Here is a 23,667-nt window from a genome sequence, read left to right as displayed (position 1 = left end):
TGATTTTTAGACAAGGAATCATAGGACGCATACCTTGGCAAGGGGTTCAAGAAGTTCAAATGTACATGTCAAATATGAAGATTTTCTGCTGAGCAAAAAATTACCTGCTGTCCTGTAAGACAGCCACATTAAAAGCATTAAAGTATGAGCAATCTGGCTAAACCACTGACAAAGAATTTAAAGTGTTTTCTGAACTGAAAACTGTTGTACTGGATAGCCAGGGAGCTGAGCCATCTCCAGGTGGACATGGAAGCATCCAACCCAAATATGAAAAGGAGAATTAGCTTCCAAAATAAATTATTAGAAGTAGACATTTGTAGTAGACAAAGCCAAATATGTTTTCCCTCTTCTGCTTTTGTATCAACAGATGAGGGAAGTTGCTTAGTTTATAATGAAAATGTTGGAATGTGATAGTTGAGCAGAGTTGTCACACCTGTGTTATGCTTTTCTGGTCGTCTAGACATTCCAGCCTCCATTCATTCCTGTAGATCTGAATCCATCACCTGTGCTTAATACTTATGTCTGTTGAAAAAAGTAAATACTCCTCCAAATGGTGTGTCATGTACATGCTCTTCTAACTTCAAACAGGCCTTTAATTCTCTTGGGTTATGTGAAATATATTGGTTGTCAAGATAGAAAGATTACTTTCAAGAAACCAGGTGTTCATTCTCTGAGATTTTTCTTTTATAGACGTACCTATACATCTCTTGCTGTTTTAAGCTGCATCAAGAGTGAGGAAGTGTGTATTTTTTACTATGGTGCTGCACACCTTTCAAACATATTTAAGGGGGATGCTATCCAGTTTGTGGTAGTGATAGCGCATTTGTATGCCCATCTTTGTTGCAATACGGCTTGCAACTGCAACTCAATTTCTTTCTTTTGAAAATGAAAATTATTCCATCTTCAAAAAGATAAATTTATTCTTTATTCTTGAGACACTGATACCACAGTTCACTCCTCTTTTCCTCAGTCATCTGTCATCTTTCCAAAACTTCAAAACTCTCAAGAGAGTACAATGCACTTTAGATGTGAGAAGAGTGCTGCCTCAGTAAGATTGACCTGATCAGGAAAATTCCCTTCTTTTCTTCTCCTCCCCTGTTACCCGAAATGACTCCTCCAGGAAATATCTGATCCTTCTGTAGCTCAGTGGATCAAAGTGTTGCATTGTTGGATCTTAATCACATATGAATGGCTACAGAAGGGATCAGAGCTCTCTTTGTTCGTTAGAGGCTTCTAGGCCAAAACCAGTGCCAGCAGCCATAAAGGAAATATGTAAACCTCTATTTGGTCATTCAGTGAACTGTGTCACTCTAGGCTTGACCTCCACTTCTTTGCACAAACTTCCTTCTGCAGGAAAGTGGCCTAGATCACAATCCTAAAATATAGTAAAATATGTAAAATGTAGTAATGCTAGTAATAATATAAAATATGGTAATGCTAGTAATTGTAGGGAAAGAGATTTTTTTTTTCCATGTTTTATGTCCCTCTACCAATTTTTCTCCTTGCAGTTTCATCCTTCTGAATATCTTCAGCTTTAAGTACAAACCAGGACTCAACATGTTCCAGATTTGTCTGTATCAGATAGAGACATGGACTATATGAATGTGGTATCACAGTGTCTTGCAATCTACAGTGGTTTGAAAAAAAAACACCAAACTTTCACAAACCGCTGTTAGTTGAGAGAGGTGTTGCCTTCTGCTCTCCCCTGTGATTTGGAACAGTGCCTGTTGTGAGATGAGTAGCATGCAGCCAAGCCCAGGGTGCTATGGAGAGGTCTGAACAGTAGCTGTTTCTACCAGTATAAAGAAATAGCTTTATAATACATTTCAATGGTCAAGGAGTAATAAAATTATATAATGCTGTTCCCACACAAAGAATACTTATAAGAAGGGCTCTAAAAACTTTTTTAATTGTGCCTGGTTAGATTCTAATTCCAGGACACAACTCCTGTTTTACTCTCTCACTCTTCCATGCAGTTAATCATTCATTTGGATATATTGTTCAGTTTGCACAGCTGTGTGATTACAAATGAATTTGGGTCTAACTTGCACTGGTAAAAATGGACTATGCACATGTATGTGCTGACATGAAATTATAAGACCATCGAATTGTTTTCTTCGTATTTAGTCGCACTGGATGTTTACATACCTCCATGGATTTAGATAGGTAATAAGTAGATTAACTGTCCATGAAAAAAAAATAATAAAAATTACCTAATCAAGTTTTTTTACTTCTTCATAGCCTGTCAAGATGTTGCGGGTGCTTAATAAGGTGAAACAATATTGGATATGACATTAGCAAGACATTGTATTTCTCCTTTTGCTTTGGTTGGGCATTTTTATTCAGTTCTCTTAATGATAATGTCACTTTGCCTTTTTATATGACACAAATTGAGATGTTCTTCTTGTAGACTGATGTGTACTTGATAGCTAGAGTGCAATCCTGTATCTTTCTGATGGTATTGAATCCAGCATGAGTAGACTGCATAACTGATGACTTACTGTCATCTCTGAATGTTAGTATTGAAAAGAAGACAGAGAATGAGAAGCTGCATGTTGTCCAGGGTGATTGTACACAAACACAAATGGTGTTTTTTATTGGGTTATCTGTCTGCTGCTGCCATGCTTTAAAATGTCATCCAGTGAAGAGGGAAAAGCCAACAACTTAGCTGATCAGTCATATACTGTGTGTAATGAAAAGCAGCTTCACGCTTACCCTTTAAGTTAGAAGATTCATTGTGCAAAATAAATGACCGAGTGTATTTATAGAAATAGGGATTGGCTTATGTGTTACTTCTGAGGGTACGGGCCAGATTAGTAGAACAATATAACTGAATATAGTTTCACTGACTTTTTATCTTCATATACTGTATCCATAAATACAGACAAGAATAAAAGAGAAGGAACTTAGTGTTTTAACTAGCATTTTGAGTAAAATTCACAAAATTCACATATGTTAACCTTTAATAAAAAATGAAATATACAAAACCTGCTAGAAGTGTTATGGTGTTGCATGTGTTTTGTGTAAAATAAGCAGAACTGCTCTGTCCCCTCACCCCAAAACCAGCTGAAGATCCAATCAGACCACCAGCGAGAGTATTTTTAATAGGATCATATTGTACTTGTTTGTCCTGCATGTCTTTAATCTAAACCCAGTGGATTGCATTAATACCTTATTTTTACTAATAGATCCTGTTAATAGTTTTTAACTCTTATGAAGAGAACAAATGAACCATTCTTTGTTTCCTGAGACAAATGTCATTGTTTCACCTTGATTTTTCTGAGCATCGTCCACGTCTCAGTATATGTTGCTTCTGTTTGCAGATTTTTGCTTTCTAGTTGACAAACATAAAGCTGATACCCTACCAGCTGGGCTGGAATTTTTTTTCTTTTAATACAGTGTCATTTCTGCTTTGATAAATTAGAATTCTTTAGAAGCAGGATGTTTTATTGCTTGTAAGCCATCTAAAGCCATTTTATGTGGTTGCTCTCTTCACACCTCTCTCTGCTTCTCCTCTCCAATTCCTGCTTCACTGCCTGTGGTTTGACTGACATGATTATGACACTGTCCTTTCTATTAATCTGTCTACAACTGGGCTCATAAAACAGCATGGCTGGTGGCATTCTTCACTGGATGTTGAGTAAACTAATGTAAAATGTGCAAATACTTCTTTATTCAAAGCCTGAGAATTTGATTCTTCTCTAAAGCAGTTTTGCAGTAGGCAGCATAGTATCTTTTCCAACTTTTCTGGATAAATTTATAAAATGCTGTATTTGTGTTGATTTATTAAAAAAAAAAACAACAAAAAAAAACAAACAAAAAACACTATTCTTAGTGCTTCATCTTGCAATGAGGTAGTTTATTTTTTGAGAAGACAATGGGGAATGTTCCATAAGGAAAATTTCAATTTTAGCTGTTACCAAGTAGACTTTTTTTGGTCAATAATGTCATTAAAGCATCTGAGAATTATTAGCAATGTTCCATTAGTATGCTGATTCCTCATAAACCTACAGAACCATTTTCCAGTAATGGATGGAAATGAAACTTTACTTAGCATATTCTAGTCCATTCACTAACCCTGACATGGTCTATCTTCCCATATTTATGGGACCATGCTAAGCATTACCCATGGAGGTTGTTGATGCCCCATCCCTGGAGGTTTCTAAGGCCAGGTTGATCAAGGTTTTGTGCAGCCTGGTCTAGTAGTAGGGTTCCCTGCTCATGGCAGGGGCGTTGGAACTTGATGATCTTTAAGGTCCCTTCCAACCTTAATGATTCTGTGATTCTATGATTCAAATCTAAAATGTTATTAAAGAACATACTTTTCACTTTGGGGTTTGTTTAATATATATTCAACACCATGACCTTCTTGAAATTGTTTTGTATTTTTTTTTTCTTTAAAGTCTGAACCACTGTAAAATTAAAAACTTAGTCCCTGAGCTGGAGATTGAGGAATAGTCAGCGTCCTATTGCTAGGTATCCCCTTCTTATGCCACCCACTGCCTAAAAGGTGTAACAAAATAATAGTACTAAATCTAACTGGAAGTGTCAAGCGTAAAACCACAACATGGTGCTGCTTTCAGACTATAGAAAAATAGCAATTCAGATTTATTTTTGTGTGTGTGTGCTTAAAGCTATTTGTTGGCTTATTGTCCTTGTAGTATTTTGGAGTTGCACAGGCTGCGGTGGAATTACACTAGATCCTGTACAGTGTCCTTGGCATAGAAGTGGCAGAATAGTTTAATCATATTAAACCTTGAAGTTACTACCCTACAAATGACTATTTGTTCTTGATGAGTTTCTCATTCAAGTAACCCTTGACCTCATAAAATACTAAACTCATACTGAAACCTGTACTTTATAATGCCAGGTTTTTTCCCCATTATCAGTTTATGCAGTTAACTTGTATCAAGTTTAAAATAATGCTTTAAAAGAATCAATTTCAAGATGAATGCATCTAGTCAAACAAGCCATTTAAACAGCTTCTTACTCGTGTGTAGCAGACCGTTTTACAAGTAACTGAGAGTTTTACAAGCCTGTGTTTCAGACAGCGTAATTGGTTCTTTCTTATACGTGAGTTTGCGACTTAAACTCATTAACTTAAATATACGGAACCTTTCCTGGCCAGGTATGGAATACTTAGTTAAGGTCTTTTTAGCTGTAGTCATATTTCTTGATAGTTCATTATCAAGAAGTGGTAAAGTGGTGCAAGTTTCAAGGATGTTCTCGAAAAGCTAGTGATACATATTATAACCTTTTAGCTTGTCACTAGTAGTCAGCAAACTATGGGGATTTCTACTGTAAAGAAAACTCAATTAGTAATTGCAAATGTGCAGAATTAAGACTTGTCTTTAGCATTAGAACCCCAAAATTCAAAGAGGTGATTATACCTTCATCAGACCACCATTTTGAATAAATATGTTACTCTGTGAGTGGAGAGTGCTTAGAAAAACCTGTTGCATTATGATATTTTAGTCTTATTATATTAATCTTCTCTTCCTCGTAAAAATTTAATATCAGCTGTGTATTTGCTATATATAATTTTCTTTACAGTGAGAAGCTTACGACAGGCGTAATGGTAGGATCTGTTGGTAAAACTGCAAGGCAGATTCAGAGGTAGAGGGGAAGGAGCTGCCTGTCCGCTTGCAGAAGCCAGGTTTCCCTTTCTGCTGGAATCAAATGACAAATACCTACTTTTGTTTTTCATTAATACAGTCATCATTAGAATCGAGGCATCACCAGGACATAATCTTCCTGCCTTCAAGTGCTTTTCTTCAGAAATAATCAGGCTTTTCAGTGACACTGTAAAGGCACTGCACAGTCGTAGCTGTACATAGGCAAGCCTTAATTCACTTAATCAAATTAACAATAGCTTTATTACAGATCCTGTTTTAAGCATCTTCAATATTATTATCAGTAGCCCTCCTTCAAGGAGGCCATAAATTTTATAGCTGCTGTCTGTCTGCCCTAGAATTTGGGCATTCTTTGGAGAGGAGTGTGTTTTCTTTGGGTATAGATTTTTTATGTAAAGGTTTATATCCTGCCTGAGATATCTGTGTATCTTTCTTCTTTTATGTATATAAAACTCTTGATCCACTGCCTATTATTTCATCTTCTTCCTTGAACTGTGCATCAGGATAATGTAGGGCAAGTGGTATCTTGATGTGGTAAGTGAAGAATATTCATTACTCTTTGTTTGTCCATTCCCATGGGACCTTTTTATTCAAAGACTTCTCAGGCAGATAGAGCTCCCTGCTGCAACCTACAGTAATGGAAGGAATAACATTGCAGTTTCAAAAAAGATATTGTAGCCTATTACCTTTAAGTTTAAAAGTCAAAACAGCCATACAGTTTCTTCAGCATTGCATTGTATTCATACATCTCAAAATCTTGGTCATCCCTGACTTTTCCAGCATCATAGCTGCAAAATTCTGCATTAGTTCTTTAATATGCCTTCCCAGTACTGTAAATAGTTCAGTTACTTGGCCTAAAACATCGTCTCTCAGTGTGAAGTGCTTCTTTTTTTCCTTATCTGTGAGTGTTCATGCATTTCATATAATTTGAGAGGTAGTGGCAAATTGATTTTGCACATAGGGAGTTCTCTATACTGCTGTGTACACGACTGTGCTTGATTTGAGCTGTGTCAATTTTTTTATTGGTATCCTTGTGCTTTATGAAGGAATCTGGAAGCTCTGATGGTTCTTGCTCAAGCGAAGTTCTGTCACAGAGCATGAAGAGCTTCTGCCATATCTCGAGATGGAGAGTTATTAAACACGAAGAAACAGAGATGAGTCTGGAGTACTAGTTTAAAGGAGTGGCTTGCCATGAGTTTGGAAGCATTGGCACTGGTGCTTCCAGAGGCCTGGACTTAGAAAACCCAAAGCATGGATTTGCTTCCTCTAACCGAAGGGCAAGGAGGAAATACTCAGAAACAGCTACTGCAGAAATCCCTGGCATTCTGGCAGCCAGGAGCTGAAGCTGTCAGTGATAGAGCCTCTGGGAGCACTTTTTGCTTCAGAAGTATTGGATGTTAAATTAAAAAAAAAAATATCAATTTATTTCACAGTTTCTACTTTCAAAACAGAAATGGTTAATTGCAGTTAGTGCTTTGCTTCTATTGCCTATGTGTGAACTTTGCAGAACTAATAATATGCATCAGCAAAGAACCCAAAGGGAGGTTGAAGTCATGCTACATTTATATACTCTGCTCTGCACCTTGTACAGAACAAGTGAAGTAGGCACAATTACTGTCTCATCTTCAGAGCATGAGAGAACACATCCTGTAGAACCACAGCTACTGCTGAATAAATGACTTCTCTTTTGTGCTCATACTGGCTGTTGGCTTGGAATGGTTCCAGCAGTGTAAATGTGGGGAACCAACCACAAAGCCCTTAGAAATCCTGTTCTTTGCAGCTGATACAAGAATACATGTCCATACAGTGTTTTGGTGCTCTGTGGACGTGGGCATGGTATACAGATGTTATTTGTTCAAGTGCTCAATTTGTATACGTGTTCAGGCAAATGCAGATGAATCATCACATATGCACCTCTCCAGAAAATATTGTTTAACTGTTATCTGAATAGAAAATATGCCATTTGCAGAAAGAGATGTCATAATGAGGATTGATCTTTGTGGACTTCTCATTATTCTAAAGGTTATTTTGACATTCAGCTTCACAGGTAAACTTTTTTTTTTTTTTTTTTCTTTTTCTAAGTGGGGGTGTTAAAACTCAGCAATTGTGTACCTGTCTCATATTTTGTTATTAGTTGAAACCACAATCTGTATTTGAAGCTAGCATATTTTGCTGCTGAAATCAGCAGTCTGTTGTTAGTATTATATTCTAAAGTAAAGCATTAATATCTGCAATCTATTTAAAAAAAACAAAAAACAAAACAAAACAAACCAAAAAAAACCCTATGAAAACTCTTCAACTCTGAACAATATCTGCTTAAAGGTCATGAATGTTGAGTTTCTACTAGTTATTTATATTCCTAAAGTTATTTAACTGCAGATGTAACAAAAAACAAACCTGAGTGAAAGAAGGTAGAGTGGAGATGATTGGTTGCACAGTAAAAGCTTTTAATAGGTGTCTTGTAAAATTATCTTTGGATATGCTCCCTTTTTTAACAGTTTAGGGCAAGGATAGTATTTTTTTTTAGTTATCGTAAGTTTAAATTGCTCTTAAATTCAATCAACTTTTATATCTTAAGAATACTTGGATGTGCTAGGAAAACACATCTACAGAAAGTTGTCATGTGCAGTAAATTGGCATTTTTGTGTCTCTGTGGTATGGGGGGATGGGCACAGGCAGGGAGTGTGATTTTAGATGTCCTCCAAATAGCTGACTTTGACCAGGGGTAATTTTCAGCATTACTCTTTAGGATTTTATATTGTAACACTTCAACTGTAAGTATGTAGTTGTCAGTATCTGTTGCAGCCCGAAGTACTTCAGAAGATGCAGTGCGTAAGAGAGGAAGCAATAGGAGCAGTAACATAAAGCTTTAGTTGTAGGTTTGTTATAATAAATCTGATGTCTGATTTCCACTTCTGATTATTTCTTTGTACTAAGGTAAGGAATTAAAGGTTTAGATAGTAAAGGAAAATATATTGTTGTCTTTTCATTGCACAGATTTTTGTACCATGCCTCCTTCTCTGTTCTTGTTTCACTTGTTAGTCAAGACGGGATACTGTTTTGCTCACTCTGGGGTTGGATGTTGTGAGTCCTTGTCTGGTTTGTTCAACCCAGCACTGGTGAATCTTGATCTGGAAGACTGTTTTTTTCTCTATATAGATATGCTGCTGCTGTTCTCATGTTTTCTCTATGTCTTCTACTTCTAGGAAAAACACATGCTTATAGACAGAGAACATACTGGGTGATTGAGACATTAAAGGTATAGGTGTATGTTTTTGGCAGCTACCCTACTCTTACTACTTCTTTTGAAGAAATTAACAGAATGTAATCAAAGGAATCTAACACACTGTATTATGTTTTTGTGTGGTAAAGACTTGCATGAAAGAGCTGATAGATGCTAGCAGCTCCTCAAAGCCTATCTTTGCTTCTACCCATGTACATGCAAATCTCAGTAGTACTTTTGAACCCTCAACAATCTTCTGTCCTTACTCTCAGCCATCTTACTTGCCTCAAAGCCATTACAACATGACCAAATCTATCTGTATAAAAAATATTTACCCATTAAAAAAATCTTCCACTCTCTCAGTCCTGGTGTTTGATGCAATATTTTATATTTCACAGTAAACATCCCTCTGCATTCATCTTCCAGCTCTCAAGCTCACTCCTCTTTTTCTTGTCTCACACTTGCATTTGCCAATTCTGTGTGCTCTCTGTTGGAACAGTGTGTCTGTGCTGATTTGCCAGGCATCCTATTTCTTCATTCAAAACAGTTAGGTTTCGTCTTTAAAATGCATTTCTTTCAGCAATCAGTTGCAATCTGAAAAGTATAATGTCTTGTCTGAATGTAACAAGGATGGAAAAGTGTATCTGTTCCACAAAGCACCGTGTGAATTATCTTGTGGAATATGTGTAGAAGTGACTGTATTTTTTTTTTAAAAAGATTTATGAGCCAAAAATATTGCCCGGGTCTAGTACTAAGTAAAAAGCTCAGCTAGCAGTGTTTCAGTTTTTTTGTGAAAAGCAGAATTTAAATAAATAAATAAATACATAAATAAATAAATAAATAGGAAAGCTGTACAAACCAGAAATACTAATTTGTAAAACATTCACTGCTGTCTGTGAGGAGTTGTACAAAAAGGCTTCTGGTAGTTTTGAAATCTCATCTAGAGAAATTCCTTACCCTGCTATCACACAGAAATTCTGAAGAAGACAGTCTTGGATTTTCATCTAGTATTACTTCAGCAGCTCATATTTTAAAAATAATTTTCAAAAAAGCAGTTTGGTTAGAAAATTCTGATTATCAGAAGAGGTCCTTAATTGATTCATTGCAAATTCTTACATTGCACATACAGACTTTGTATTCAGTAGGACGCAGAAGTCAGCTGGGAGTGAAATATTTAGCTTCAAAAAACTAGAATTAAAGAGTTTTCTAAGGCTGATAGTGTTGTTTAACCTCGAATGACAATCCTGGGAATAGCTTTCTGCATAGGTTGCTCCAGACCACAGCATATCACTGTCCCTTGCCATCAGCTGACACACTTCCATTCACCTTCGTGTTGCCTAAGAGGTATTTCGTGTGGAGTCAATAAATATGAGGTATAGCAGTGTTTTAGGGGGAGTGCTTATGACACATAGGTGCATTTCATGGGTCCCCCTAGACACAGATGAGATCACTGTTATGAAGAAGCATATGAGCAGGCACACATGAAGTATCTTTTCAGGCGGATATGAAGTGTCTCTGTAGGAAGAATAAACATTATGCAACTTCTGATGACAGTTTTGCACTTTAGAGCAGCTGTTCTGGTCAGACAAGAGGACCATTTTAGCCAAGTGGAGTGTCAGATAAAGAGAATTCTTGCAGACTTTTACGGAAGAGCATGAAAGTGTTAAGTCCCATACAGTGGTGGATTGAGCTAGTTGATTTAAGATGAAGTGGCTACTGATCCATTCTACCCACTCTTATAAATCATTATACTCAGAACAGGATCAGCAGAAAAGTATGTGTAGCAGCTCAAGAAGCTGTGCAGTTTGCAGTCCAGCACAGTAACATAAACTAGAGTGGATTTCAATTTACTTTTTAGCATCAGATTTAAGCAATGGGTTCCACTCTATGGTTAGTAGGTCACCATTTGCGGTTTCTATTTAATTTGACAGAATTTCCTTTCTTTTGTTTTCTCTTTTCTTTTTTTAGACATGACTTATTTTACCTCTAATACCATCCTTTTCCTTATTGCAACAGTTGAAAGCTTTTTTTGTTTCTTTTAAAGTCTTCTGTAGCAGTATAAATATACTCTGAGCCTCTAATTACAGTATTTTTTTCTATGCCACCTGCAAACATATTACCTTTTTAGCTGCTCAGTTCATTTTCTTTAAGTTATTCATTTTATGTAGTTTTCCTTTTTAAAACTTAATGTTATGTGATGGACTTTGGGCTGTTTCTCTTCTCCAAAGATACTGAATTTGTGCATCCTTTGGTCACTGTTACAGGCAGCTTGTCTGTTGTTTATGGTCTCATTGATCAGAATTTTCTCTCTGTATAGCATCTTCTAAAGAGTTGCTCCAAAAGGCAGATTTTTATGATGTCTGAAAATGTGACCTCAGCACCACAGTTGAATTAAACTTTCACCATGTGACTATGGGGAACCCCAGTCTCCCATTATTATAAAGACTGCATTCCTTGTCCATGCAGATTTGGGATAGATGAGTAAACCATTTATTGTGGTTAATACACAGATTCAGCAAATTAGGTAATTTTAGTTTAATTCATACCTCCACCAGTCACCCTCTTGCAGTAGTACTTGCTTAATCCTATAAAAGTATTTGAAAAAATTAGTCTGAGGGGGCACTGACATGCCTGTGAAACCCTAGATTGGATAAAATATAGATGTTGTTACTTTATTTATTTATTTTTATTTTTGTAAAATTGTTCAGTAAAACAGCAATGGGTGAAAGTATATTTTATCCACTAAATTCTCAAAATTCAACCTGGTAATGTAAATGGCTACCTGAATTTTGTATTCTTTTACAACAGATTAACCAAAGTCAGTTGAAAACCTTTTTGTGTTAATTAAATTTGGTAACAAAATTTTGAATTAAAATGAAAAATAGTACTGTCAAACAGCTTTTTTTCATGTTGAGTAGCAGACAGAAATTACTCTGTAATGATATATTACAGTATCTAAATTTTCCTATACATTGTATGTTCATGTGTGTTATGAACTGGCTCAATGAGGTTCAATAACAGAACACATAAAAGCTTTCAGCAAAGCCTGGTTACTCAGCTTATGTATATCAACTTAGTAACATCAGTTCCAAACTACTGTACTAATTTGCACCAGCTGAGGTTCTGGGCACCAATCTTTTTATTGTGTCTTGACTCTTCTAGCACGTAGGTTAAGCAACATTTGATAACCATATGCTTAGTGCATTGTGCCAGTAGAATAGGACTTAGAAGGTGGAGTGTGGGAGGAGTGGGAATAATTGCAAACATTATTGTTAGATTTTATAGACTTCAGAATGTGGCATAAATGCAATGTCAGCTTCTCTATAAAACAAGGCACTCAAGACAGTGAGATCCTGTAGAGTAGTAGTAAAGAAGACTTAAAGCTGTATGGATTTCATCAATTGTGTTTACTTCCAAGGTTGTATCTTAAAAATCTAGCAAGCCCAAAGTAAACACTTAAAAATGCAAAGCCGGTATGTAAATGCACATCTAATGTGTCACACATCTGAAGCATGTTTGAGTCTTTATGTTTTGCTTGGGCATCCATGAACAGGCAGAAAGCTTTTCAGCATTTATGCAAAAGGGGAAGACAAAAGAACTTCTCTTAGGAGCTCACCCCTTTTGTAGTAGTGCAACTGAAGGGAGCTGTAAAATAGTTACTACTGATTATCTAATGCAAGAACTACCTGAGTGAGTATTCAGAGAATTTCAGCTTCCTTTGGGTATTTTGGTGGCTATTGTGCATCCCCTTAGGAAATATGGCAGGGAATGAGTGAGAATGATGGTGGTCGGAGCAGAAAGCAACTAGAGAAATGAAAGTGGATGGAGAGCTGGGAGCATTCCAGTGGAAGACTGTATGAAGAATGTTGGATATCTGTGTTGGTCTATTTTCATGTAGTTGTTTCATCTCCTGCATGTAGAAGGACTTTTACACTTTTTAAGTGTAAAAAATTACTTGCTTTTAGAACTGAATGGCATCATCTGAGTTAAAAGGGGAGAAGTTATAGTAAATTGGAAAATATTTGTGTCAGCAAACTTCTTTCTGGAAGTTTGGAGTTGTAGAGCCTGCTTGCAAATCTCTGAGCTTCAGCAAACATTGTGGTGTGAAGTTTAAATGGGGAATATAGTAACATACCAGAGTGTCCCTTGGGTTGCAGAAAATAACTTTTGTCCTACTTCTGGTTTAGTTCTTTATTATTTGTAAGTGAATTAGTATTATTTTTCTATATTTGGATTAGCGACAAAGCATCAAGTAATTTTTTCTCCATAGCTATGAACAAAATAGTAGCTACTTATTGAATACAGTGGGGCTTTCGTGCTGTTATCAGAACTTCCCATTTCAAAATCCACTGCTGAACTATTGCTTTAGTTTCAGCATTCATCTGCTGCCCATTGATGTGGATACTCTGAACTGTTCCATAGGTGTGGAAAATTATGACAGCACATTCCTGATTTTGTTATATTTTTAGTACATACCTAGAAAGAAGAAAAAAAATACTAATCAACATCCAAGTGAATTACTTATCTGCAAAATTTGTTCAGCTAAATCAGCTGATGCTGGTTTACTTCTGAAATAGAAATTCTATCTTGGTGTCTGCAGTCAGTGAAACACAGATATAGTTATTGTGTTTTTCTTGGCTGGAGGTTACCTTGGTAATCATGTCATATTTGCCCACAAACACTCAAGCCTCAGTGCTGGTCTGCTTACTGCCATAATTTCTTTCTTTATGTATGTGTTTCTAGATATTTAATGTTTTAAACCCAAGTACTCTCCTTACAATGTAATGACCTTTCCCTAATAATTTCTTCATATGGTATAGCCCTAATTCAAGAGGCTGTGTAAAAGCGATGAGACAGACTTCAGTGAGCTCAAGGGGCTGATGGCAATTATCTTCCAGTAGAGGGGGTGTGGTGGACATCCTCTGGGTTGTGGGTCTGAAACATCTCAAATTACTCAGCCATATTTGTCAGCTTAACACTAGCAGGCTGCTCTGTCAGTTAGCTGCACTGGCACCTTGCTTTGTTATGCTTCTGTGCAGCGTTTACTTCCTCTCCGTATTTAGCAGTCAAGCAGTCTGTTGCTGAAACAGGCAAGAGAGCTTTCCTACCCTGCTTCTCCAGTACTATGACCCCTGCCGTTGATTCAGTATCTTAATGGGGGTAAATTCAATTTGGTATCACTTCAGCTACTTGAGATCTTGCAGTGTATCTCTTACAGAAATTAGTATTTACGTTTTAATCACATACAACCTCACTAATAGCAGATACTAATATGACACTTGAGATAGCAATGCTAAAAAGTTGTTGTGCTGGTAATAAAATACTGGCTGTTGAATTCACTTTTATTTCAAATTGCATATTTTCTGATTTTTTAATTATTTTTTTTTACGAGAAATAAATATCAATTACCAAGCTTAATTTTCAAATATCTGCATGTTGCTGTGTAATCAATTCTGCTTTGCTGGAAAAAGATTTTAGAAGGTTTCACCTGCGTCTTAGCTGGGAAAGCAGAAGTTCCCATATCCACAATTTTTTCCCTGTTTTTTCCTTTCTAAAAAATAAGAAACCCTTGTCATGGCTGAATTCTGATTTATGTGAGTTGATACAACTACAGTCAGTTTCTTATATTACAATACATTATTAGATAAACAAACTGCTTGTTTGTGCTTTTGAAGTCTTTCTTTCTTTCTTTCTTTCTTTCTTTTTCTTTCTTTCTTTCTTTCTTTCTTTCTTTCTTTCTTTCTTTCTTTCTTTCTTTCTTTCTTTCTTTCTTTCTTTCTTTCTTTCTTTCTTTCTTTCTTTCTTTCTTTCTTTCTTTCTTTCTTTCTTTCTTTCTTTCTTTTTGGTGAAAATTACAAGGGCAAGAATGTGCAAACTAACTCAGGACTAAATATTTATTTTGGTATGTTGACAATGGCAAGTAGTGATGGATATAATTTGGGATGTAGAATCTTAAGTGTCTTTTAACAAGTCATTCAGGAGGAGTAGGCTTTTGGATCAAATAGTATTGGATCAAATAGTATCAGACTAAACTTTTGAGGAGAACGGTAATCTGTGGACCAAAATAACCTGCAGGCTGCTGTCTTCTCCTAAGACGCATAAAAAATAGGCTTTGATATTGTAATTGCCATTTTGAAAAGTGATTGGAGTATACTACTAAATGAATTTTTTTCTTTCTCATTCATGCTGTGGGTCTGTGATTCTGCCTTGACAGTTGATGTAATTAGTGTCAGCAATGATTGGTCTGTCCAAGAAACTGCATCTACCTCAGTTATTTTCTCAAGGCTTATTATCATTTTTAAACTTGCAATTCTATATTACATCATATTCTTATACCTCCTTGCTTCACAGTTGCTGCAGAAGTAAAAATAGAATTTGTTTAATTAAAAAGATTCCTTCTTTATTAGGTATTGTTAGTAAGCAGCTGTAGTCTGCCAGAACATGCTGGATTTTGAACTAAGATGATTGTAGAAGACCATTATGTCACATTAGTATTCTAGTCTTTTGTGTTTAATTTTAGAAAAAAGTAACTGATTTTAAACTGAATTTATTTATTTTTTACTAATGTTCTTGAGATTAATAACAAACCCTCTGCTATAGCTCACCTTTGACTGAAATGTTTTGGAATTGTACATTTTTGACAATTCATTTGTGTAATTAAGAGTACCCTGGTCACAAATTCTGCAGCTTTGCTGCTTACCAGTGAAAGCCTGATTAAACATACAGCTTTAACATTAAAGTAAAACATAACCTAAATTTTCTTAGCAACTTTTGCTGTTTTGGTTATGGTTTTGAACACTTCTTTCATGTGCTTTGCTCTTTGCCTTAAGTCAGTATAATTCTTTCCCAGACCTCCCAGGCTGTTAAATGTATGGGTAGACTGGTAGCTTCCAAGCAGGTCACTCACCCCTAAAGAAAACACTTTCAGGTCATGTCATATAACCTGTATTATAAGAACAGCTGTGGGTAAGATTCTAAAAATGAGTATCCTGGTCTTTTTTACATGGGGTTTTTTTGATGGTTTGGTTTGGGTTTTTTAGATGAGAAACAGAGAGTTGTCATTTTGATATTAATACATTGTTCTTTCTTTTTGCCTTAACAGATAAAAAAATATTTTGAACTTGAGCCACTTGCACGTGGAAAGCGCTGGATTCTTAAACCCTGCTCCTTGGATGATATGGAGGCAGTAAAAGACAGCTTCTCCCTTCTAATAAACTTGCTAGAAGAGAGAGACTTCGAACCTTCAAGAATGTGAAACACAAGGGAGAAGAGTGGTTCTCCAGGCATCACTGTACCTGCACATTCTGTTCACAGCTTAATTGTGGCATGGTATCAAGGCTGTGCTGTGATATGTTGTTCATACACAGTGCAGAATGTCCTGTTGTCAAAATAAAAGTTCTGTGAATCAGGTACATGACTATTTCAAGTAAAGTTGTCTAAAATATGGAAATAGGGAGATCCTCTTTGTTTACCACTATTTCTCCACACTGCATGTTGCTTTCTTACATTGTGATCATCCTTGATAGAAAATTCTACACGCACAAAAATAACATAGTTGGTAAAGGAGGACTACTTCTTTTTGCTACTTTGATTTTCTAAAAGTAACTAATGTCTTAAGGATTTGTGAGACTAAATTGTATTAGATTGTTTACTGACCCTGCATTCTGGAAAGCACAGCCACTGACAACCTTAATAGTATACCTTAAAGGCAAGCAGTTTCAAGTTAATGCAGAGGTTAGTCCTGAAGTTTTAGTAAGTGAAAACACAGTTGATAACTTTGTTGATTTCTTTTCTAAAGTCACTGCATAACCTTGTTGAAGACAGAAACATTATTTTCCTAGAAGTTTACTGAAAGTTAAATTAGCAAACAGATGGATGCGGATAACCATGTTCGGGAAAAAGAGGTGACAAGAACAGGTGGTCTAAGTAGCAGTATTTTAAGGAAATATACAAAAATTGGATAAAGTAATAATTTTCATTGAAAGTAGATTTTCCCTAAGAGAAGTGAAGCAAATTGCTGTTAATTTAGCTGTGGAGTCTTTCTTATTGGTTAGAGGTGTGACTGATTTTTAAAAAGGATTGCTTCCTTTATCACTCACTCATAGACTACTACTATTACTGTCACGTTGCCAAGTCATCTATACCATAATTAAGGCCTTTGCAGTGTTTGTACTGTAAGATCCTCTTTCCAAGGGATTTTAACTTCTTTCAAGCTTCTTCTCAACTAGATGTTACTTAGAAGACAGAAAGTATTCACTGGAAACAACATTTATAATAAATTTGGAAAAATCCCATTTGTTTCCAGTAACACAGTGCATATTTCCTCTTTCCAAGTTTTCCCCATTGTAGGTTTGCAGTTTTTTGGCTGCCTTTTGTTGATTTTTGGAAACCTTATAAACAGATCTTGTCAATTAAAGAAACATGCCAGGTCACTGGTTCAATGTGAAATTAGTCACAACAGGGTATGTGCAGATCGGTCACTGGACCAGTGTTGTGCCTTGTGCATTCAGCTACCCTTGTGCATGAGTGTTTGCAAACACTAACTGTAGTGATGTGTCAGTAGTTCCTCATTGATTCTGCTTGTGTTTTGAAACTTGTCACTCCTTTTTTCAGGGCTTTAAGCAACATATCCTTCCACTCTGAGCATTTATTTTTTGAGTTTGAAGTTTATTGTAGTTTCTCACTAGTTTACTTGGGGATAAGAAAACAGCAAGAATCAGCTTTTAAAGGCTTATAAAAGCCATTTCGCTGTCACTTGCGATTGTACTCTTTGTTAAAAAAATGAAATAGTTTTTTAATTTACTTTTCAATTTCAGCTGCTTTCTTGCATTGCTCCCTTAGAATTATTTCTACCCAAATGCATGGCCTGACGATCACTGTTTTAACTTACTTCCTGTTATGAGAAAGAAGCTGGGAAAACTGGTAAGCTCCTTGTTTAATTTGTGATAGACTAGGCAGCAAGCTTGAATGACATCTCGATTTTTGTTCTCTATCCTGCAAGGCTAATTTGCCTCTCTCCTAATACCCTTTGAAATACCAGAGAACTGGAATTACTCATTTTAAAACACATAGAAGAGCCCTATGTTGGTTCAGTTCTCTCTGCACTGTTTAGATGGGACCCAGCTGCCCATTGATTTCTTTTGTGTGGGTTAAGGAGTCTCCTTTCCCTGGATTTAAAAAGGAACTGGATCTAATTTACAGTTGCAAACTCTATCTTAGCCAATGTGAGCTTAAATGCTACAGAATCCTGAGATTTCCACCAGGTCCCCAAATTTCTGTCCTATTTAGGGACAATGACAAATAAGAAATGGTGGGGAGGAGTGAGAGAATTATTTCCTGGAGCAGGCAGACAGTTTGGGGAGGCAGAAAGAGGGATTCAGAGCTTTTACAGCTTTTTCATTGAGCATTAGTTAGAACAGGAGAGATGTTTTTTATTTTTATTTTTTTTTTAACTATTTTTTCCCTTCTTTCCCATGTTAAAGCTATGGACCAAAGATACAAGAAACGAAAATAAGCCCAACTGTATTACATTCTTAAAACTGTACTTCTCTGTACTACCAGTGAATCTGGTCCAAAAACTTAAGAGTTTTTGAGTTACACTTCATGATTTCCCAACTATGCACTGTTGAAAGGTGCTACATGACTAACATGCAAAAGGCCCAGGTAGTCAGTGAGAGCATGGCTTTGGCATATGTCAGTGTCCTCTTAGACTAGGACCTTTTGATGGTTAGTGCTTTTTCTTTAGGAAAATGCCAACTGCAAAGGAGCAGCAAGGTTTTTTTCAGAATTATTTTGAATATGCTTTTTCTTACTAATACAGTGATCATTCCTCACTACAGGTTGAAACAATACCTCATAACTGCTTAAGGCTAAGACCAACGCTTAACTTTACTTTGAATGTAGTTATTCTGTGGTTTTGTGTTGTGGTTGGACTTAATGGATGTGTACCTTTTTAATGTCTATAAACACCTTCACCTTTTTATGGAGGAATTAAAAATGTTCTCAGCAGCTCACGTCACACTTCCATGTCTAAAGTGTTATTGAATGCTCTGGCTATAGCAAATATGTAAACAGCATGCAGTGTTTCTTCAGATGACCAATCTTAATTGTTTGGGGATTTTTTTCATTTTGTTTTTTTTTGTTTTGTTTTGTTTTGTCTTTTTTTTTTTTTCTTTTTGTATGCATTCATCATTTAGGTGAAATCAACTTGGGGTCTAGGCTATACTTTCCATGCAAGTTCATTAGGGAGTGAACGCTGTCTTTTTAAAAAAGATATTGTGCTTTAATGTTCTTTAGCCATCTGTTAAACTACTTTGTGTGTGTATGTGTGTGTATGTGTATGTACCCACATTGGGCTTCTTCTCAGACCTGTCGCTGTCTGCGGTGTCTCAGCCGTCAGAATGAAAACATTATCAATCAGTATCCAACAACAACTGGCTTTGACAAGCTTCTGTCTGCTGCCTAGTGCTTTACAACTTGTCAGTAAGACCTCTTTGTCTACCCGCTCTGAGCTGGTAATCTTACTGCTTCTATGTTGTGTCCTGTACTTGTACTTCCAGCATTTGTATGGAAAAAAAAGTTAAATCTAAAGTGGGTTTTTGGTAGTCTTTCTTGCTGTATAATGCTCTGTGTATCTTAGCCTGCCTCCTCAAATGTGCTACACAAAATCTGTGATGTATTATTTCATTTAACTTCTTGCATTTCATTATATTTATAGAAGTTGCAGATTTTTGTACCGTATTAGTTAATACAGTTGCCTTTTTGTAATGGCAATTAATTTATATTACAGAAGTTTGTATCTTTACTGTAGTCAAAAGTATTAGTTAACTGCCATATTATCTTGACTTTATACTAAAAATACAGTGTCTATACAGAGAAGTTGACACATTCAAGTGGGCAACTGCTAACATGGGGAACTTGTACTGTTTGTGATTTATACATGATTTCCACTATCAAAAAAAAAAATAATAAATAAACACTGTGTAGAGTTGAGTTGCTAAGTTTGGATTTCTTGAGCAGTAGCACCTTTGGAATTATGGCATATTACTTTGATTTGGAATCTTCAAGATGACTTATTGACTCCTAGATAAAAATCTTACTGTATAATCATTGCTAAATTATACATAGTTACACATTCTCACACACACACACACACATAAAATAGAAAGTTCAAAAAATCGGCTGATTTATTTCCACAGCAATATGTTATTTTCTGTAAATTTATCTGAAAGGCTGGAATAATCTTTGTACAATTATTCCATAATGTTAAACTGAGGGATGTGTTTATATGACCAGAAATTATTTTTAAGTGAAGTGACATGGCAAAGTGCATATACCAGAAAAAGCTACAGTAGTTGAGAAAAGGAATACTATGGGAAAAATGAAAGCTTATTAAGACAATTCACTGTTACTCTATCAAACATTGTTTGAGTAGAATAGACTCTCACAATGCAAGTTGAAACAGGTGATGTAACTACAGCACTGCTGAGCCAGACTGGAGTTGCTGGTTCAACTAATCATTTATGCTTTTTTTCATTTTATTATTTTAAAATCTGCCTTTTACCAAAACTAGGATGGAAATGAAAGATTTGTAAATGTAGGATATTTTTTAATTCTTTTGTTTCATATAAATAGGAACTGAAAGTCTGTTAATCATTCCTTATTTGATAGGTCTTGAAAGAATTTTCATTAGCTCATTAGCCCTTTGACCTAATAGTTCAAACAAATAAAAACATCTGTTTGTGTCAGCTCTAGGGTTAGTCATCCAGGCCTTAGGTTAACATGAGGATGGGAGATAGTCCCATATCCTATGTGAAAACAAAGCCCGAACCTTTTTCAGTATCCGCAGTTGAAGAGGGGCCTGTGAAACCAAGCAGGGCCACTGAATTCTGTTAGGTGAGGAAAGGGAGAAAGATCCCTTCTCAATCCTCAGCCCTTGTGGGTGAACTGACTAACTTCATTGTGTGGGTTGGACTGAAGATCAGGTCTAATTTAACTAGTTCTGAGACAATGCTTTAGTGTATTTTAGCTTTTGTCACAACTACATTTAGAGAAGCCAAAGTATGCTGTATATACTTCATGTTCTTTAACTAGATTTCCTAGGGAAATGTAATATGTGGTGTTCTGGTGTGTTTTGATGGAATATGTTGAGGACAGCCATGTCTGTGGAGTGTATAGTACCATGGAACAGTAGGGTTGTTTTGGCTGGAAAAGACCTTTAAGATCATTAAGTCCAACCGTTAACCCAGCACTGCCAAGTCCACCATTAAACCATGTCCCTGAGCACCACATCTACATGTCTTTTAAATATCTTGAGGGATGGTGACTCAAAATAAAAGTTCGTGCATCAGGCATGTTCAGCACTTCCATTTATGATGTCTTAAATATGTCTTAATTTTTTAATCACTGAAACTGTCTAGAAAAGGCAGATATTCAAATGTGTATATTAGTGCTAAGTCTGTGGCAATAAGGTGGGGAGAACAGAAAAGAGGTATTTTATTCATCTGGTTGTCAGGTTTACAGTAAACCCAACAAAAGTGTTTAGCAAAATTTCCTGTGCTAGTTTGGGATGATTATGGAAATTAAAGAGTTGAGGGTGTGAAGAGGAGGAATTATATCATCCATGCCCAGCCATACTACTGTTATGGGAAAACATTACCTGAAAATAGCCTGGTTTTGTTAAGACCGTATGTTTCATTAGTAGTTGTTGCATAATGAATTTCTAAGCACAGAAACTTTTCCTCACACACAAAAAATCCATGCATGAATTTGAGAACTTGCCCACATGCTTAGTAAGGAAGAGGCATGGCTTGTACTTTTTATGCTTGTGAGCAATATAAGGAAAGCCATTCAGAATTAATTTTTTCAGTCCTCACTGTTAGATTGTGAGCTAAAACTGACAAAAAATGAAACCAGCAATCACAGCACTTCTGTTTTACCTGTCACCTTGAAATAACAAAACGCTGTTGTTTATTTTTATTACCATGCCATGTGACTATAATTTATTGCATTTTGGTGTGCACTAGAAAGTATTTGCATGTATTAAGTAAAACAAGACAAAAATAAATCCTTTTGTGGTTTGGCAGCTTCCATTTATGAAGAACTGCCCTCCTTCTAAGGAGACATTTACCACTGGAGTACAAAAGCCTTGTACTATAGCTTTGTAATAAATTACTCCGAACTGAAATGCTAAATCATGGAAATCCCAAACAAAAGATCTGGTATGGTTTAAATGCATAGTCCCAAAGATAGTGTGGAGGAGACAGCAAAATAATTACTTACATGTACATGTTACAAAACCAAACCAAGTTTAACAGCCAATCACGCAGCAAAGTATTTGGTATTTTGACAATGTGACAGCCTTGGATTTGGAAGATTGATACATTTTTCAGGATCAACAGGGCATTTTGTAAAACGTTTAATTTTATGGTAGGTTACATTTTGGGCTGTCAACTTTGACACAGTCCTCTTAAAGGAACTATTCCTGCTGTGTGTTAAAGTTGGCACTCTAAAAATTTTTTCTATAGAAATGAATCCATTCTGCATTGTGTTAGCAGATACTAAAGTAGCATTTTCTGTCCTGTGCCAACTTATCCTGTTTACTTGAAAGCATATACCCATTTTCCACTAATACACGTCTCGCTGTTTTTTGAAGCAGGAACATCTTCATAGTAGGCTTTGTGTGCTACCATATTCAATAGCACATCCTCAGAGGATCTTATACACCCAAATTGCAGTAATACTGTATACCTTTCAAAGACCCCATTTCTGCCGGTATCAAAACTATTTTTAATGCTTGCAACAACGAATGTCTATTTTTGAAACTACGTAAGAATATTTTATTATTACAAAACTACATTGGGTTATATTCCCATGTGTGGTGTCTTTGTAGGACCTAGATTCAAGATGTGAATGTGATTGTACCATTTAGGATTAGCACAGATTAAATTGCAGATTGTGGGAAACTGGTTTTTTTTAAATTTAACAGTGAAATGAACAAAGCAATCTCATCATTGCTTCAGTATTTACCATGCTGCAGAGAAGAAATGAGCACTTTGTCAGTAATGTAAATTATAACAGGGTTAGAGCATCTTTACTGAATTACTTTGTTTGCCAGTATGTTAGCTGTAATCCTCTCTGCTTTACACGTGACTGTTAAAGTTGAAAGCCTTCCTTCAAGTATCTGAAACGAATTTAAAAAAAAAAAAAAAAAAGGCCAATTGCCTTTTCTAAAAATATTTTTGCACATGATTTGCATGAGTGTGATGCAGAAAGGTTTGCTGTTTACCTTTAAAATGTAGAGCATGACCTTTTGGTTACAGTAAATACAGTACTGCAAATCTGGTAAAGTCATCACAAATACTAAAGGTATTGAGACTATTTACCTCACATTCCTTCCTATTAGCTTCCACAATTAACATGATCCACAGCTGAAAAAATAATTGTAGTTGTCAGTGATAAATGGAGTGAAATCGTCAATCACTGAAGTCGACAGTATTATTTTAAAAAGATACTGCAAACAAATGTTTACCCAAAGACAGCAGTATGTTGCTGAGATTTTGTTCCTCAAGAGTTCTCTCATTTCATTCACATGACAAGCTGACTTTTGTGAACACTTTCAGACTAAAGAGAGCTTTTTTTTTTTCTTGTCTTTTTTTCTGTAGCATGAATAGCAAACACTCAAACACCAGCTCTTTAGCAGAACCAGGAGCATTCCTGGTAACCCTCTGAGATCTGAGAGAGAACTTCAGCTTTTTGTTTATTTGCTTTCTTTTCTTGGTATGATGTGCATGAGGTTTCAATTCAGGTCTG

At 36.0% G+C, this 23,667-nt stretch overlaps 1 protein-coding gene across 3 annotated transcripts in view; it reads left to right on the top strand.

Moving 5' to 3' along the window:
• ARL15 (ADP ribosylation factor like GTPase 15) overlaps window positions 1-19,848 on the top strand; it is a 234,730-nt gene extending 214,882 nt beyond the window's left edge. For 2 of the 3 annotated variants that reach the window (XM_051641885.1, XM_051641882.1), the window contains one exon: window positions 15,959-19,848. In XM_051641885.1, coding sequence (XP_051497845.1) covers window positions 15,959-16,111 — 153 coding nt within the window. In that variant the 3' untranslated portion in view covers window positions 16,112-19,848. Of the gene's footprint in view, window positions 1-8,839; window positions 8,893-15,958 lie in introns of all 3 variants that reach the window. The other variant, XM_051641884.1, reaches the window with a different exon arrangement.
• The last annotated feature ends 3,819 nt before the right edge of the window (window positions 19,849-23,667 follow it).

This window comes from Apus apus, chromosome Z (assembly GCF_020740795.1).
Source record: "Apus apus isolate bApuApu2 chromosome Z, bApuApu2.pri.cur, whole genome shotgun sequence".
Taxonomy (NCBI): domain Eukaryota; kingdom Metazoa; phylum Chordata; class Aves; order Apodiformes; family Apodidae; genus Apus; species Apus apus.
The sequence above is the reverse complement of the archived record's forward strand: the minus strand, read 5'-3'. Positions and strand labels throughout refer to the sequence as shown.